A 15,314-nucleotide genomic window follows, 5' to 3' on the forward strand; every position below is an offset into this window, starting at 1 on the left:
ATCCAGGTAGCACACCATCCAGGCTGCTACATGCTCATAAAAATTCCAATGCAATGTGATGCGATGCGATACAAAACGCTCATCATGAGTTCATGACCAATCCATTTCGTTTGTCCCTGCGTGGAGAAGCACTTTCATACCACGAGCAGAAGGGTAGGAAGACAACCCAAACTCCGTGCTTCAAATACAGAGACCCAGATACCAGTGAAAAGGTCATACCTACCGTTGGCCAGTGGGTACTGGTATTTATCGGATCGTCATCTGCTTGGCCATGGAGGCCTTGCTAGAAGCACCAGAAGAACCAATACTGGCGGTGGCACCAGCCTTCTTCTCGAAGATCTTCCAGAACTTGAGACTCTCATCAGCAGCTAGTGAGTTGTTAGCGAAATGTTGAAATGCTTCCATTGTCAATGAGTCAACTTACCAGCAGTAGCAAGCATCTGACCGTCAGGGCTGAGGCAGCTGTGGAGGACTCGGCTCTCGTGGGCAGGGATCTCGACAGTTCGGACAAGGGTAGGGTAGCTCCAGATGCTCAGAGAGTTGTCGGGGAAACCGCTTGAGCTGACAATCTCACGGTGGTGAGGGCTCCAGCGGAGAGAAGTAACCTGAGAGCCAGTGTCGATGCTGTTGACGCGAGCACCCGAGGTGGAGTTCCAGAAGTGGATGTGGCGATCGTAAGAGCCACCACCAGTAGCAAGGAGGTTCATGTTCCAGGGGCACCAAGAGAGGGCCTTGACGGCAGCCTTGTGGTTGGTCTTGGTGAACTTGGGGACAGACAGAGATCGGGCATCCCAGATGGAGACGAGGTTGTCGTTGCCGCCAGTAGCGAGCTGGGCACCATCGGAGCGCCACTCAAGACCGCAAACCTCGGAAGTGTGGGAGATGAGCTCGGCAACCTTGTGCTCAGCGATGCGAACATCGTGGTTGTAGACAAGGCCACTGCGGGCACCAGTGGAGAGAAGGTGCTTGTTCCAACCCATAACACCAACGCGGGTGTCGTGACCGAACATGCTTCGGATCTTCTGACCCTCAGCGACATCCCAGATCTGGACCTCGCCGGTTCCGAGACCAACACTGACATAGGCACCATCACCAGACCACTTGACGCTGCTAACGTAGGTGTCGGGGGTGGTCTCGAGGAGACAGCTGACGCTACCCTCATCCGCAGACCAAACATAGACGTTGCGCTCAAGACCGATGGCAACCTGGTTGCCAGAGCTCCAGTCGAGCAAGTTGAGGTAGTAGTCATCAACGAGGCCGGGAGCGTCAAGAACACGTTCAGGGGCAGTAGCGATGCGGCGACGGATCTGGGCGGAGGTTGTGGTGGTGGACCTGAGAGGTCGGTTGTACTGTTGTCGCAAGTCGATCGGCTTGGATGACTCGGGAGCGGCGGGCTTAAACTCGAGGATACGAGTGTTGAGGCTCACGCCGCAGGCGTTGGCAAGGGAGTCTTGGTAAGCAACAGTGTTAGGGGAAGGTCGAGAATAGTTGTCGGGTTCATCATCATCGTTGATGTTCAGGCTCTCAAGAGCAGCCAGAGCCTCATCGGCGGCGGCGGAGAGGACATTGGAGCTCTCAACAGTGTTGGTCTTGGATCGTTGTCTGTCTGGAACATCCAACTTACCAGAGCCAGCATTGGAGATGGCAGAGCTTGTACTACGGTTAGGGATGAATCGGTCGCCAGCATAGTTTATGGTAGTCTTGGCAACCTTGGAACGGACACCCTTCTTGTTTGAAGGTGTCTTGCTGTTGCCAGTTCCGGTGAGAGTGTAGTCAGAGACGCCAAGCTCAAGGGCTTTACGAGGGGTATGAACAACACGGGCGATGTTGGACTTGGGGGAGTCGCGATGAGAGGATGTGGTAGATCGAGCGAGGTGTGCCATGAGGTTACCGCCGTAAGTAGAACGGCCGGATGGTTTGAAGTCATTGCTGGACTGTCTCTCGGGGGTGAAAGGAGAAGAGTTGAGGTTGATAGGCAGCACGTTGGTGGTCGATGCCTGCTGACGGGGAGAAGGGGTCAGAGGCATCCGTCCGCCAGCGGTACGGGCTGTGAAAAGTCCCTTGTGGGACTTGACAGGAGTTGACAATGTCACTGAAGCCATTGTGATATATTCGAAATGATACCTGTATAGACAAGTGGGGTAGGTGTGTGACGTGCGTGTAAGTGGGACTCTGAACGAGTGACCGAAAGCTGGGTCAAGGTACCGAGCCTCGATAGAATCGAACGAGTTCCAAAACACTTGGTAAAGGGTACCTAACGATTGGTATTCCTGTACTGGATGGATGTTCGATAAAAATCGAAGTTGCCGTGATCAAGATATAACGAAGTTGGAAGGGTGATAAAATAGCCTTAGCGATAGGACCTAGCGAACTTTGGATATTTCTTGAAGGAAGCGATGGAACAGAGGTTGACGATAAAACACGAGACTCTAGTAGATCAAGAAGGTTGCTTGAGGAAAAGAGGTTTGGAGATGAACGGTGGTTGTGAGGAGAGAAGCAGTCGCAGAACGAAGCCCATAACGGATACCTTTTATTTACTTTGTCCTCGCCGTGCATCTGGCCGGGCAACCACTATGGAGGTGGTCGGAGCTGAGTTGCTCCCGTTCCGCGGCCGGGCCAACGCAGACGAACCAATTAGAATATAACGATGAAGTTTCTCATCAGCCTTATCCTTGTCTGGTTAGGGGCAGCAGAAAACTTGAGATCCTGGCTTCAGGGTACAGAAAATAGAAGATGCAGCTTCTGCTTTGTGGCTGTGGATATCGGTCAGTCTATTATGTCGTCCCTGACGTGGAGTTATATTTTTGCAACCCCAATGTCTGGGTCATGTTTGAGTGCCACTGAACAAATTTCCTCCTAACTTGGACGCGGCTCTTAATCAACAGGGGGTCCTTTTCACTTGATCGATTGCATCACCAACTGATTTATCTATCGCATTTCCATCCACCTTCATTCACGGCTCCAAGAGTCAAAAAAGAACTACCAAGACAGGGAGATTATACAAGACGAACATATAGTAAGTCAGTTTATGCCATCTAAGCCCACATTCTTAGATTATTTATTTTTGTAGCCTAAAGCGCAGAGGCTAGCCATTCTGTTGCCCCCCTAACCAAAGTCCCTTCCTTTGCACTTTTCACCCCTTCCATCTCAACGGCAATTCACACAACGTCGTGACATGCGCAGATAACGCCACAGATCGATTATAACCCAAGAAAGCCATGGCTCAACCTTCAACCCCCGGACAGTCCATCTTTGGCGGGCCTGTCGCCGCAACAACGCAGGGTTTTGGCGCTGGCAACCAGGCGTTAACGGTCACGACTTCGCTGCAACCAACGCCGCCTTCGGCAGCGTCCTCCAACAATACATACATCATGCCAAACTCCCCTGCAAAAGGCCGCAGCGTCGCCGATGGATACCGCCCCAAAGTCACCCGCACGCTAGGCCAAAGACCCGCTTGTCTAGTCAATGCTTCAGTGACGTATTGCGGAAACAATCAGATATACGCTTTTGGTGGATTTGACCAGTACACCGATGAAGTGTACAATCATGTACTACGGCTGGATCTCATCAGCCACCAATGGAGCCTCGTCGACAATTATGGCGACATTCCCGGGGTGCGAATGGGTGAGTTGTACAATGCGACAACAGAAATCATAGCCACTAACAAACAGTGTAGGGCATACTGCGACTTTGTACCAAGGAAACAAACTCCTAGTCTTCGGCGGCGAGAACGAACATCGAACTTATTTGTCAGATCTCATCGTATTCGACCTCAAAACCGCGCACTGGACGCAACCACTTGTCTCAGGCCCAATACCCAAAGGCAGAGCGAGACATGCCGCTGTCTTGCACGAAGACAAGCTTTTCATTATTGGTGGTATAACAGGCCAGAACAACTATGTGTTGGACGATATTTGCTACCTTGACTTGAAAACATTCACCTGGTCCAAGTCATGGCGCTTCGTTGGAAGGTTCGATCACTCGGCATACATCTGGGGTGATCGCGTTTGGGTGTTTGGAGGTCTGAGTGAGGACATGGACAAGATTAGCGATCTGTGGTGGTTAGATTTGAAGGGAAGCCCGCAGTTTGACTCTCGGCCTCAAATGGGCCTATTCGACCGGGGTTCTATGTCAACCCGAGCTAACAACTCTCCACGACCTCCATACACCATGCCACAGACTCCTGTCGTTGGCACCTCGGGGTATGCCGCCAACTCCCGAACCGCGCAGGTCAACCCACCTTCCCACCAGTTAAAGACGTATGCACCCTTGGCACCAGGATCCATATCTGCGCTTAAGTTCATGTCTGGTCCGTCGATTCCATCGCAGGGCTCTGGTCTACACTACCATGCCTACTCATCCGGTACACTTCTTGATTTCGTGACACCTGCCGCTACTCTTACATCGAGAGAATGTTCCCTATCTGCATTAGATTTGAGTACTCTTCGCTGGACGAAGCTGGCTGGGGGACGTGAGATCTTCAAAGCGGGTTACAGGTGGCATTACTGCTGTATGAACGAGGATGGAACTAAATCTTGGCTACTGGGTTGTCTAACAGACCCTGCTGCGGCTGATATAGGACCCAATGGCTACGAAGAGTATCTCAGGTAAGTTTCAACACAATTCGAAACTGTATGGTGTTGACTTGATTGAACAGTGATATCATGGAAATTGATCTCCGACGATACGGCTTTCTTGGCGACAATTTGACACCAGAACCACGCTCAGAGTCAAGACCATCTGCCATGACCAGAGCCATGGATCAACCTTCCAAGGGGTTGGGTTCGGATCTTGCGAAACTTTTCAATCAACCGCCCGAGACAGGCAGCGGAACTGACTTTATTATTACGGCACTGGCTGGTGATTATGAAGATGACGATGCTCTTACTTCCAGCATGACCCGAAAAGACAAAACATCACAGAACCAGGGCTGGCTCTCAGCAGATGCACCAACCTCACAGCCCATTCATGTCCATAAGCTCATATTGCAGGCTCGCTGGCCTCACTTTGCGCGCCTTTACAACGCTCAGATGGCCGAATTCCACACCAAGAAGATGCATATCCCGGAGCCTTACAGTGTAGTCAAGGCCTTCCTCTACTACCTCTACACAGATAGTATTCGTGGCACCTTGGACAGCAATAGTGACGCTACCATGGCCCTCTCTGACGTGGCGGGCCTTTTGGTCATGTCCAATATCTACAACATCCCTCACCTTCGTTTACTGTGCGTAAATCGTCTAGCCAAAGAGCTCGACGTCGACCATGCTTGCATAATATGGTACTGCGCGGGACTCGCTAATGAAGAGTGGTTGCGCAAACGAGCCGCAGGATTTTGCATGATCCATTGGGGTCGAGTTGTCCGTACTCAAGGCTTCGTCCGCCTGCCACGTACCGCACTTGTCGAGCTTTCCCAAGAGGTCGACATGGAGGGACGTGTCGTTGGTGGAGAAGAGCTTGAGTGGGGTGACATGAACGACAGCATGGGGCATGATGCTCGTAAGGAAAGTATTAGCAGTAACCAAGCACAGACAATTGAGGATGACACGGATGATGACGACGGCATGGACATAAACTCAAGTTGAGTAACACAGGTACTGGTCAGCCATGGTTAGATAGAACTAGTAGATAAATTGCTCAAATAGATACCCTTTGCTCTCATTTGCCCTCACATCTCAAGTTTGCTGCTCCTAAGAGAGATAACATCTCCAATAACATAGGTGCGTAATCTGGTCTGGTCATTGTCGATCACAAAGGCTTGGTTGAGCAGATCTCTCCACCACAACCCAGTCCACTGCAGATGGAATAGACAAGTAGGTCGGCGGCTCTCTTATTATCACGACCCCTCGTAGAAGATTTCAAGCCAACCAAAAATCGAAGGCACAAGGTAATGAAAACTCGGATTGAAAAAGGAATTATTCGCTATAACTGCATAACCTTCCATATGGCTGATAACTTGGAAACAATAATCCCAATTCATTGGAGGACGGTCCAAGCCGTCCAGTCTATGACCTCGCTTTTCGTTGTCCGACCGACTCCTTATCATCTTCACTTTCAGTGCGAGAAGCAGTGATTGGAGATGACAACTCCGATCAACTAGCCATAAACACTGAACAAAAGTAGCAATCAAGAACGTTAAAAACAGTGCAATAACCCGCCCTATTTCCCAAGGGCCCATGTATGCATGAAACCAATTTTCCCAACCAAGTATCTAATGACCATCCACAAGCTTTTTAAATAACAGAAAAAAAGGCAAGAAATAACAAGAAAGAGTTCTGTTCACAATGCACCGACCAGCAAGCAAGCTTGCACGAACATCCAACTCGACCAGGGGTAATCCAGCATCGACGCAATTAAATAATCAACGCAGATGCTGGTACAGCCGGCTTCTCCAGGGCCACTTTGTCAAGAGAACAGGTGTACATTGAATTGAATAACGAACTCTTGGTTCTGGCTTTGAATAGCCGAAGAGACGAGTTTGTTGTCTCGATTTCGAATCATTCGAGTCCGCCTTGATTCAAGTCTCCAAAGCCACCATGAGACGCTATAAATTCTAGGCAAAAGGCTGAATGCGGATGCCTAGACAGGGTATCGGCAGGGAAAAGACGCAGATAATGAAGACAGAATCGATATCGCGGTCCGGCACGAGTCGAATTGAGACCAGCATCATGCTGAAACTGGCTGCTGGAATTCAGAACGCCACCACTAATATAAAGTAAGAGTTTGCAACGTTTTGGTAGTGTTGCCGGCAACCTATTGCATCATCTGGTCTTCTCCTATTCCTTGCAGGTTCATGCCCGCTGCGAGAGCTTGGAGCTTGAAATCCGGATTGCACGGAAGAGAATGGGCTTTGTGCTGTTCACGGCAATTAGTATCCGAAAGGAAAGGTATTCAAGTTCAGGGACTTACATATTTCAACCCGTTCAAATTCTTGTAGCGCTTTCCGCATGTCTCGCAGCTGAAGGGCTTCTCTTTTTCCATACCCAGAGTTCCTGGATAAGGCGCACTTGTTTCGGGATTAACGATAGAGAAAGTGCCATCACCGTTTTCGTGGAGCTGTTGAGTTTGATGACCGTGCGTCTTGTGGTACCTAAAGCCCTGTTAGTTAACTTTTTTCACCATAGTTATCGATTTAAGGGACAGGGTTTGACGTACTTGAGGCCGTTCTGATTTTTGTAGGCCTTTTCACAGCCAATAACGGGGCACTTGAATGGCTTGTGCTCTTCAGGCATCATCATGCTTTGTAGTCGTTGCATGATGGCCTTATTAGTCTGAGGATCGTTGAGTTGAGACTGGTTAATACCCAGCTGTTGCAACTGCGCCTGGATAGAACGGTTTGGAGGGAAGCCGTTCGAGCTGAAAAGGTGCTTTCCAGGGTCGTTTATGCAAAAGTTGGAATCATTATTAGTCTGGTTTCCGCCAAATCCCATGTCGCCAATATCGTTCGTGTTACCGCCCATAGGCATGCCCGGAAGGTCCTCGTCCATGTCCACTTGCTGACCTTGTGGAGTTTGTCCCTGTGTGGTAAGCGTAGGTGTGTTGACTGAAGACACTGTGGGATTGTTCTGAAGTCCAAAGCTTGCAGCAGCTGGCGTCGGTGGTTGGGAAGTTCGCAGGCCTTGGGTAAGACCAGAAGTGTTCATATTGAGCTCGGGTCTCTGCTGGCCGAAGAGCTGTCTTGTCTGAGACATTCGCTGGCTGTCGTCCATTTCCATAGTGCCTACAGCATCGTCCATTTCCATATCTGCAACGGCATCCATCTCGTCATTCATATTCGATGGCATGCCGGAGTTTCCATGCAGGTCATGCGGGGATTGTTGACCACGGTTATGTTGCCCCAATTGACCAGATGACTGTGAGTTGTTTCCAGGTGCTGCTGAATCAGCTCGTGAAATTGACATTCGAGGAGCGCTGGACATGCCCAACTGGGAGAATTGGGAAAAGGCATTATTCCGTGCTGTGTTGGGGCTGGGCTGTGTGTGGGCTTCTTCGTAGTGTTGAAGCAAATCGTGCAGGTTAGGGAGGATCTTGCCGCAGCAGGTGAAGTCTCGCATGAAGTTCGCCTCCAACTTAGGAAGATACGAAGAAGAATGGAAAGAAGGGGACTGATGGGCTCCACCGAATGGCGATGGCGATGTTGCCATCATAATACTGTAGAACAATTGTGTCAGCATATATCTACTTGAGACATACAATCGCACATTGGGCGGAAGGGCGCATTGGTTTTCTGCCGCATTGCATGTATGTGGGCTGTCGCAGGGCTGTGATGGAGCCTGAAACTCAAAACGGCTCGCCACAAGATATTGTCTGTCGACTCCATAAACGGCGGTAACGGGCAGCGGATAGCTGAGCATGCGTATACTCGAAGCCGGTTCGTTGTAGGAGATGGCAGATAGCCTCAAGTGTAGCGTAGCGTGACCAGGAAAGAGGTTGGCCAGAGTAGGACAGTGATCCTTCTGACAAGCGAAGCGAAACAATGATGGCGGGACAAAATGATTGATGATGGAAAAGGTGGGCTGGTTTATCAACTTACTCGTCTCTAACAAAACTGCCAAAGGACATGCCTCCCCAGCTCATGCCGCCGCCCATAAGGCTGCCAGCAAGAGATTCTCTTCTGTTGCGGTTCGCATTGTCACCACGATTGGGGTTGTTCATCGATATCGGCTTGGGGCCGGCGCTGACAAAAGAGTCCCGACGGCCCATGGTAGGGTCGAGGGATGGTCCGGTAGTCATGTTGTGGTTGTAAGGCTGCTGCTCTAGATCTGAAGGATCAGGAATCTGAATACAAACGTCGTTGTCTGCTGTGGGGGAGTCGCGAAAGTTGTTCAAGTAGGAGTCGAAGTCTTCGATGGAGGTGTTTGAGAGAATAGCAGGATCAAAGTCACCGATAGAGAGTTGGGGGGCGGCAGCTTTAGCGGTAGTAATACTACGTGACAGCACCGAGGCAGCGGCAGGAGCAGCGGGTGTAGAAGCAGTGTTAGCGTGCGCGCCAGGCAGAAAATGGCCCGTGGTAGGGGTCCCGGGCTGGGGCGACGGCGACTGCGACTGCGTCAGCGAGCTTGAGCCCGAGTTGATGAGCGACCCTGGAGAGTCAGGGTCATAAGCAGCAGCAGCGGCGGCGAAGTGGGCTCTCGAGTCACAGGCACAGGCGCTGGGATTGGAACTGGCACAGTCACAGCTGGCGTTGGCGGTGGCGGCGGGGACTATGTCCGAGGGGGCGAGTCCTTGTGGGCGAATGGTATTTGTGTAATCCCACACCCCGGTACAGTTGGTGGAGGTGGACGCACGCGGCTCCTGGGTTCCCACGGTATCGCTGGGCTTCTGGAACATCTGGCCGAAGAATGTCTCCATATCGACGGAAAGAGATGAAGATATATGTGGGTTTTGGGGTATATCAGGGTAGAGGTGGTATTGTAGGGATATAGAAAGTGGAAGTGATGGTAAGAGTGAAATGGAAAATGCCTGACCGAAGCTATCGCAAAAAACAGCAATAACGAATGGTGACGCTATGCCTGCCGATAGCAGTGAGAAAGTACCTGAGGTGAGGTACCAACTTAGGTAGAGAGAATGAATAAGGTGCCGAATCACACTAGGCACGGTCAGGTAAGGTACGCTAACTGCCAGGAAGGAAAGGTGCTGGTTGAAGGTACGTACCTTCCCTCTGTAAGTTAGCAGCTTACAGAGCACGGTTTCGTCCAAGACGGTATGGGTTAGACTGGCGCGATGTCGTCCAGGGACCCTAGTCACTCGAATCTGGTGTAGCAGCAATTGTAGTGATAATATGCCTGTTCACTGATTCTTGTTGTGGACGGTAATTGCATGAGACTTTTTTTGGTTGATTGAAGAAAGCTTTTCTCTCTCTTTTTCTCCAGAAAATGAGGGGAAAGAAAGAGACGATACTAGACGAACCACTCGGATCGATAAAGTGAAGGCGGCTTTCAGTCGATCCGCTGGCTTTATAGGTGGAAACAGGTCGCGTGGTGAATGAGGGTGCGGGCCTTCTTTTTGGTATTGGATGAGTCTCCAAAGCTTCGGCGGTCAAGGTGCAGCCAAATGAGCACTCGATGACTGTTTTGTTGCTGGTGCTAGGCTTCTCAACTCGTAATCTAATACAGCCAATGCAGAGAAAAGCTACCAAAGTCAATTTCTTTGGTTCTCGCAGCCAACTCTATCGTTGATGGATGGGATGCGCCCCCGTCACAATGTTCACGGTTGCTGATTGGGTAGATGAGATGACTGAGTACTTTGATGCTTGGGATTCGTTTTGCTGCTGGTTGTCCAGAGGATTTGCTGGAACGGGCGTTGTGTGGTGTAGTGTAGGGCCGGTTCAAAGATCTTTCTTGAGTTCGAGGACTCAATGGGTATGAGGTAAAGGTATATCGACTGGCTGTCGGATTGGATTTACTCGAGGTTTGGTGCAACAATTAGAGAGTTTATTGTAGATTGAAGAGGTTGGCCGTCATGAACTGATCGATATAATATACCATCGGCCGAGATACATACTCGAGATATGACAACATACGACAGGGCATCTCTTGGACACCCACACAACCACTACGTCTCTAGCGGAGGTGGCTTTATTACCACGTCTTGTTGCTCTACCTACCTCTTAGGCTCTTACCCAGTCAAGATAGGATCGGAGCAAGTGATATTCATTCAACAATTCCCTGGTTGGCGCCGGCAGTAAACACTTCTCTCAGTCTTTTGTGTATATGACAACGTATAATGTATCAGCAAAGCTTGTCGATGGGGCTACTAACTCAAGCATGTGTCTTTTTGGACTACATCATTATTTCCACTAATTGTCCATAAATACTTTCCCCCATGTCTAACATAACTCATTCCGCATTAAACAACAATAAGGGTCCAAAGCTCCAGGCTCCTTGGGAGATGATGCAAGGTTCAAGGGTCGCCCTTGAGAAGCGCACAGCTAGACACAACAGCCAATCGATGCATCAGGGGTCACTAACGTAAGTCAAAAGAGGGTGAGTTGCCAACAATGGACAAGAGTATGTATCTCTTGACTGATGTGGGGGTTCCAGTCCAGATGCTGCTTTGCTTTATCCATAATATGGTATGCTGACGACTGGTTTCAGACATCATGCCTGCCAATTACCTATACACCCTGCTGAAGAATAATTGTACATACTTACCTGGGTAGTAAGATCGTCCATACATACCTAGGCTAAATAAATGCAACTTACTTTGTGCTATCTATGCGTTTCGCACATAGCCGGAGTCGACGCCGTGTTCTCTCCAGCACGTTCATTCAATGTCATTGGGGTTGTTGATTTGCCCTAAAATTGTCGACCGGAAATTTCGATCCGGCAGAGGCACGCGAAATACCGTTCTTAATGATGCAGCCTATGAGTGTTGCTGGCAGGCGTCGCTGATACAAAAGCTACTAACTTCAAAGTTCACACTAAGTGCCTGACTTGTCACTTTGTGCCAAGAGCATCCAAGATAACCTTTCGCCTCCTAGCCAAGCCAGGTTTCTTCCAAGTCCGTCCTTCAAACGTCTCCAAGTCGAGGCTCAACTGCCAGGGCCTGATGACATACTGTACATATGTAGCAAGTCGGCAGAGGTGGGGTTTGGTTGTGAGACCACTTCCTAGTCCCAGTCTCATACATTGTTCCAGTTGAGTTGCGTTCTCCAACACTGATCCACAGGTCATGAGTTAGGCTGCGGCTTCTTTAGACGAGCCTCCTGCGATACCTGCGACAAATGCATCGTATTTGTCTATCGTAGAGTTTCTGGTAGTCTGAGACAACTCGCATTTGTTCGCCAGATTAAGCTAGACGCAAAGTTCTCCAATTTGACCATTTGTTTGTAAAGACACGCCGCAACAGCTAGTTAATCATCATACCCCGTCTAGACACGGCAAAGGGCAATACTGGATGCCATTTCTGTGCGTGTGTGTGCAGAGTAAAGGTTCCACGTAGACCACCATTATAGTAGGAACGTGGCACGGTAGTGTATTCGTTATCCATCAAGTGTTATGGTGCTGGCTTGGGCTGACTAGGACTTTGATGAAATGCCGAGCACGACCTCGGCATACTAAGCCAACGATAATAATATCAGTGGGACTGGACACGAAAGCTAAGTGGATCGCCTAAAATAACTAGTTACCAATACTGTTGTTGCCAAAAAAGTGATCAATTGTATGTATCGTGTAGTACCTAGATAGTATGTTTACTCAAAGGAGTTTCAGTCTGCATATGTAGACAGAGGTATGGATATGGACATGTGTATGTGGCAAACTTTAACCGATCGAGATGTTGACTTGCAGAGGGCAGTAAGTGCTTAGTGGCAGGTTTCCGAATTCCATCTTGATGATCAGCAGTTTATTGGTCTATAGTACGGCCAGCGGCAACATCTCGATTTGCTGCAGTGGTCCATGTAGGGATTACAAGGCTGAAGTAAGACATTGGGCTAACAGCGGACCAATATCTCCTTGATCAGGAATGCCTACCGGTCCGCCACAATACATCTAAGCCACTACTAGTTCACTAGAAAGGATGCGGTTGTCTCACGAGGACATGGCAAAGTGTTTTGATGCCAAAAAGTCCATGTTGCAAGTGGGGCTAGAGCCGTTAACTGAAGCTCTCGTGAACTATCCCAAGATTATAGTCGAGAATAGGAGACCGCTGCGTTAGTTCGAGGAACTTAGTTTAACCATTGGTTGAGGATGCATCAAAAGGTTTCCCCTGTCTGGTAGAGCTATTGAGCTCCTATTTCACCTTCTCCCGGGCCAACGGATAGCTCTCTCGAGTCAGGTCTGAAGATCGTGATCAAGACAGGACGTAAGTAAAGTAAGGTGGTGCTACTCCGCAGATAGGAGTTGGAACCGTAGGGAAATACTATTGACGTATTCGTTCAACGTATCCATAGCCTATAGGAACTCCTCTGATCGAGTTCCCAGCTAGATCTCCATAGATCAACCCTAGAGTCGGCCGCTAGAGGCACGTCTTCAGCCTTCTTTGAGATAAAAGGCTTACTAGATAGATGCAAGTTCCTAAGCTAATAACCCAGTTCCCAGTTAGATGCGTGAGCATAGTGATTTCTGGTGATGAATGATGGCAGTGCCTGGGGTACCGATTGCGGAATCATGGCAATAGGCAAGATTGGAGGGTAGCAATGACATTTAATTCCTCGCCTGTTGGTTACTGTTAGATGAAGCTATCTTGAAATTCATCGAAGAAACGCCAAAAATTACCAGATAGATTCTAGTACGTAGCGTATACATTGATCGTCTGTACTTATTGGCTTCTCTACGAAGACAGCGAACATCATTTCTGCTTTGGATCATGAAGTCACGACTCGCACGAGAATCGCTGAGCCGTGCTCTGTTCCTTACGTCAGAGCTTGCTGGGATATGCATTAGACTGAACTCTGAATCTGATATCCCGGCCGAAATTAGCGGATGAGATGTGTAGATGCTAGTATGTACGGAGTGATATCATGTTTGGAGGCAGGTTTGTGGTATAATACAGCGTATCCGTAGATGCAACCGTAATGCAACCCAACGATCAGATTTCCGCTTTCACACAAGGTGTTTGCTGCACGTCTTCATGCCTCGCGTCAAAGCTCCATGTTCATGACTCGGCTCGACACCTGCACCAAAAAGCTTTGACGTTGACCACAACGTGGCAGATAGAGACTAAGCGCCAGATGTATTGCAATGCTTAGGGCTAGTGCCTACAGAGCATACTAACATTGACTACTACTACCTATGTGATTTCACATTAGACTTCGAGGGATACCCATATCAATATCAACTACTACCTATGTGGTTCTTTCTCATGGTCAATGCTTGGCGAAACAGGGGGGAGCGCATTATTATACCCACTAGATCTCGTTACCGTTACATTGTCAAGTCCCCTGTAAACATTATGGTGTTTCTGCCGGGAATTCGTTGACTTCAGTGTAAGATTCTAAAACTGGCTCCAGAGTCCAACGTCAACTGGAACGAGAACTAGGATCTGGGGTTGGGGAAGGAGCATTGACGGCGGTTGCAACTTCCTTCAGGGTGCAGATGGGTCCTCTTGTTTCTTTCCTTGTTAGAATCAATTGTTCTGTCAGTTTCATTTCAACCTGAGGAAGGAGCAAAGAGGTTTTTCTTACTCTGTACGCCAGCACGAATTGTTACCACTCTTCACAGTTACACCAATTTCTCGATCGATCCTTGAACTTCCACTCCAGCTGAACCACTCCATCCATCATTCATTGACTAATAACAGTCGTCCTAAACCCTGCCATAGGTGCATTCTTGTCCCGTTACACTACGGAGCTCCACTATAACTTGCAAGCTACCTGCCCACCTACCCACTCATGTACATTACCGTTGTCACGGATGGAGGCTTCCATGGACACCAAACCAAGGAACAAGGCTCAACAACTTAGGAACGAGGTATCCATGTCCAGCTACTCAATTGAATCGCCTTGATTATGGTCAGCTAGTCGATGACAGCCCAGCCAAAACGTATCCAAAACTTGCTGAGCGGCTAAGTTCTTAACCATGGTCCCTACCGTAGTGAATATTGTATTGAAGCTTTGTTGGAACTGCTTCTCAAGAACCTGACATCCAGGAAAGTTCGCTACCTGGGCACCGTGCCAGCCAGGCAACCAGTAGCTGTGGCATTCTACCACTCCAAGTCCCGTAAGACATGTGCCAATAGGGCATCTAGCCGCCAAATTTTGGCCAGCACTGGTCCAGAGAACTGGTGCCGCTATCAATCTCCAAAGTTGTCAAGTCCCGGCCGATCAGGCTCAACCCGGTATTATGTACGGTATACATAACTGGGGCTGTTTGCCCAGGGCAATAACTAGCCACGGGAAGCTCTCGTCGCACAACGACATAACGACACAAGACACGGCGATAGCATCGATGGCCCTGATCTCCGACCAAAATGGTGATTCGGACTTCAAATGGTCTGACCCTCTGAGGAACAACAGTCTGTACCAAGATCTGGTCCTCGTTTGATGACCCCATTGTCCTCTGAAAGCCTTCTTGAATCCGTAGTAAACGGTATGCAACGTCTTTCAAGTCAAGTCTAGCCAGTCAGTCTGCGATTTGCAACCGCTTTGGGGTCTTTTCCGACTCCATTGACCAGACAGAAAACCAAAGACATGGACCTGTATACAGTCGACGGCATAAAATGAAGGTCTCGGCATACAAAATGGATAGGGCCACATTTCTTTGTGACCAATCGGGCATTTGAATTAGCTAACCAATATCCTTCAAGTTGTTGCAAGTCTTATGGGAGTTGAGAAAACACGAAGCCCGCTTTCTCACCAAAACTCGTTGTTCGAACGC

The 15,314-nt window shown here is 49.2% G+C and overlaps 4 protein-coding genes across 4 annotated transcripts; 1 reads left to right on the forward strand and 3 right to left on the reverse strand.

Annotated features, from left to right (window-relative positions):
- Window positions 1-246: 246 nt before the first annotated feature.
- FPOAC1_000688 (uncharacterized protein) lies at window positions 247-2,102 on the reverse strand (the record flags this gene model as incomplete). The annotated part of the gene is made up of 2 exons (XM_044845299.1): window positions 247-368; window positions 425-2,102. 2 exons carry the CDS (start codon window positions 2,100-2,102, stop codon window positions 247-249), a joined length of 1,800 nt encoding a protein of 599 aa, XP_044711215.1.
- A 1,116-nt stretch (window positions 2,103-3,218) lies between these two features.
- Window positions 3,219-5,582, forward strand: FPOAC1_000689 (uncharacterized protein; the record flags this gene model as incomplete). Its single annotated transcript, XM_044845300.1, has 3 exons — window positions 3,219-3,624; window positions 3,677-4,607; window positions 4,658-5,582. 3 exons carry the CDS (start codon window positions 3,219-3,221, stop codon window positions 5,580-5,582), a joined length of 2,262 nt encoding a protein of 753 aa, XP_044711216.1.
- A 1,168-nt stretch (window positions 5,583-6,750) lies between these two features.
- On the reverse strand, window positions 6,751-9,348 carry FPOAC1_000690 (uncharacterized protein; the record flags this gene model as incomplete). Its single annotated transcript, XM_044845301.1, has 4 exons — window positions 6,751-6,852; window positions 6,907-7,087; window positions 7,153-8,148; window positions 8,531-9,348. 4 exons carry the CDS (start codon window positions 9,346-9,348, stop codon window positions 6,751-6,753), a joined length of 2,097 nt encoding a protein of 698 aa, XP_044711217.1.
- Window positions 9,349-14,681: 5,333 nt separating this feature from the next.
- FPOAC1_000691 (uncharacterized protein) lies at window positions 14,682-14,990 on the reverse strand (the record flags this gene model as incomplete). Its single annotated transcript, XM_044845302.1, has 1 exon — window positions 14,682-14,990. One exon carries the CDS (start codon window positions 14,988-14,990, stop codon window positions 14,682-14,684), a length of 309 nt encoding a protein of 102 aa, XP_044711218.1.
- Window positions 14,991-15,314: the final 324 nt, after the last annotated feature.

This window comes from Fusarium poae, chromosome 1 (assembly GCF_019609905.1).
Source record: "Fusarium poae strain DAOMC 252244 chromosome 1, whole genome shotgun sequence".
Taxonomy (NCBI): Eukaryota; Fungi; Ascomycota; class Sordariomycetes; order Hypocreales; family Nectriaceae; genus Fusarium; species Fusarium poae.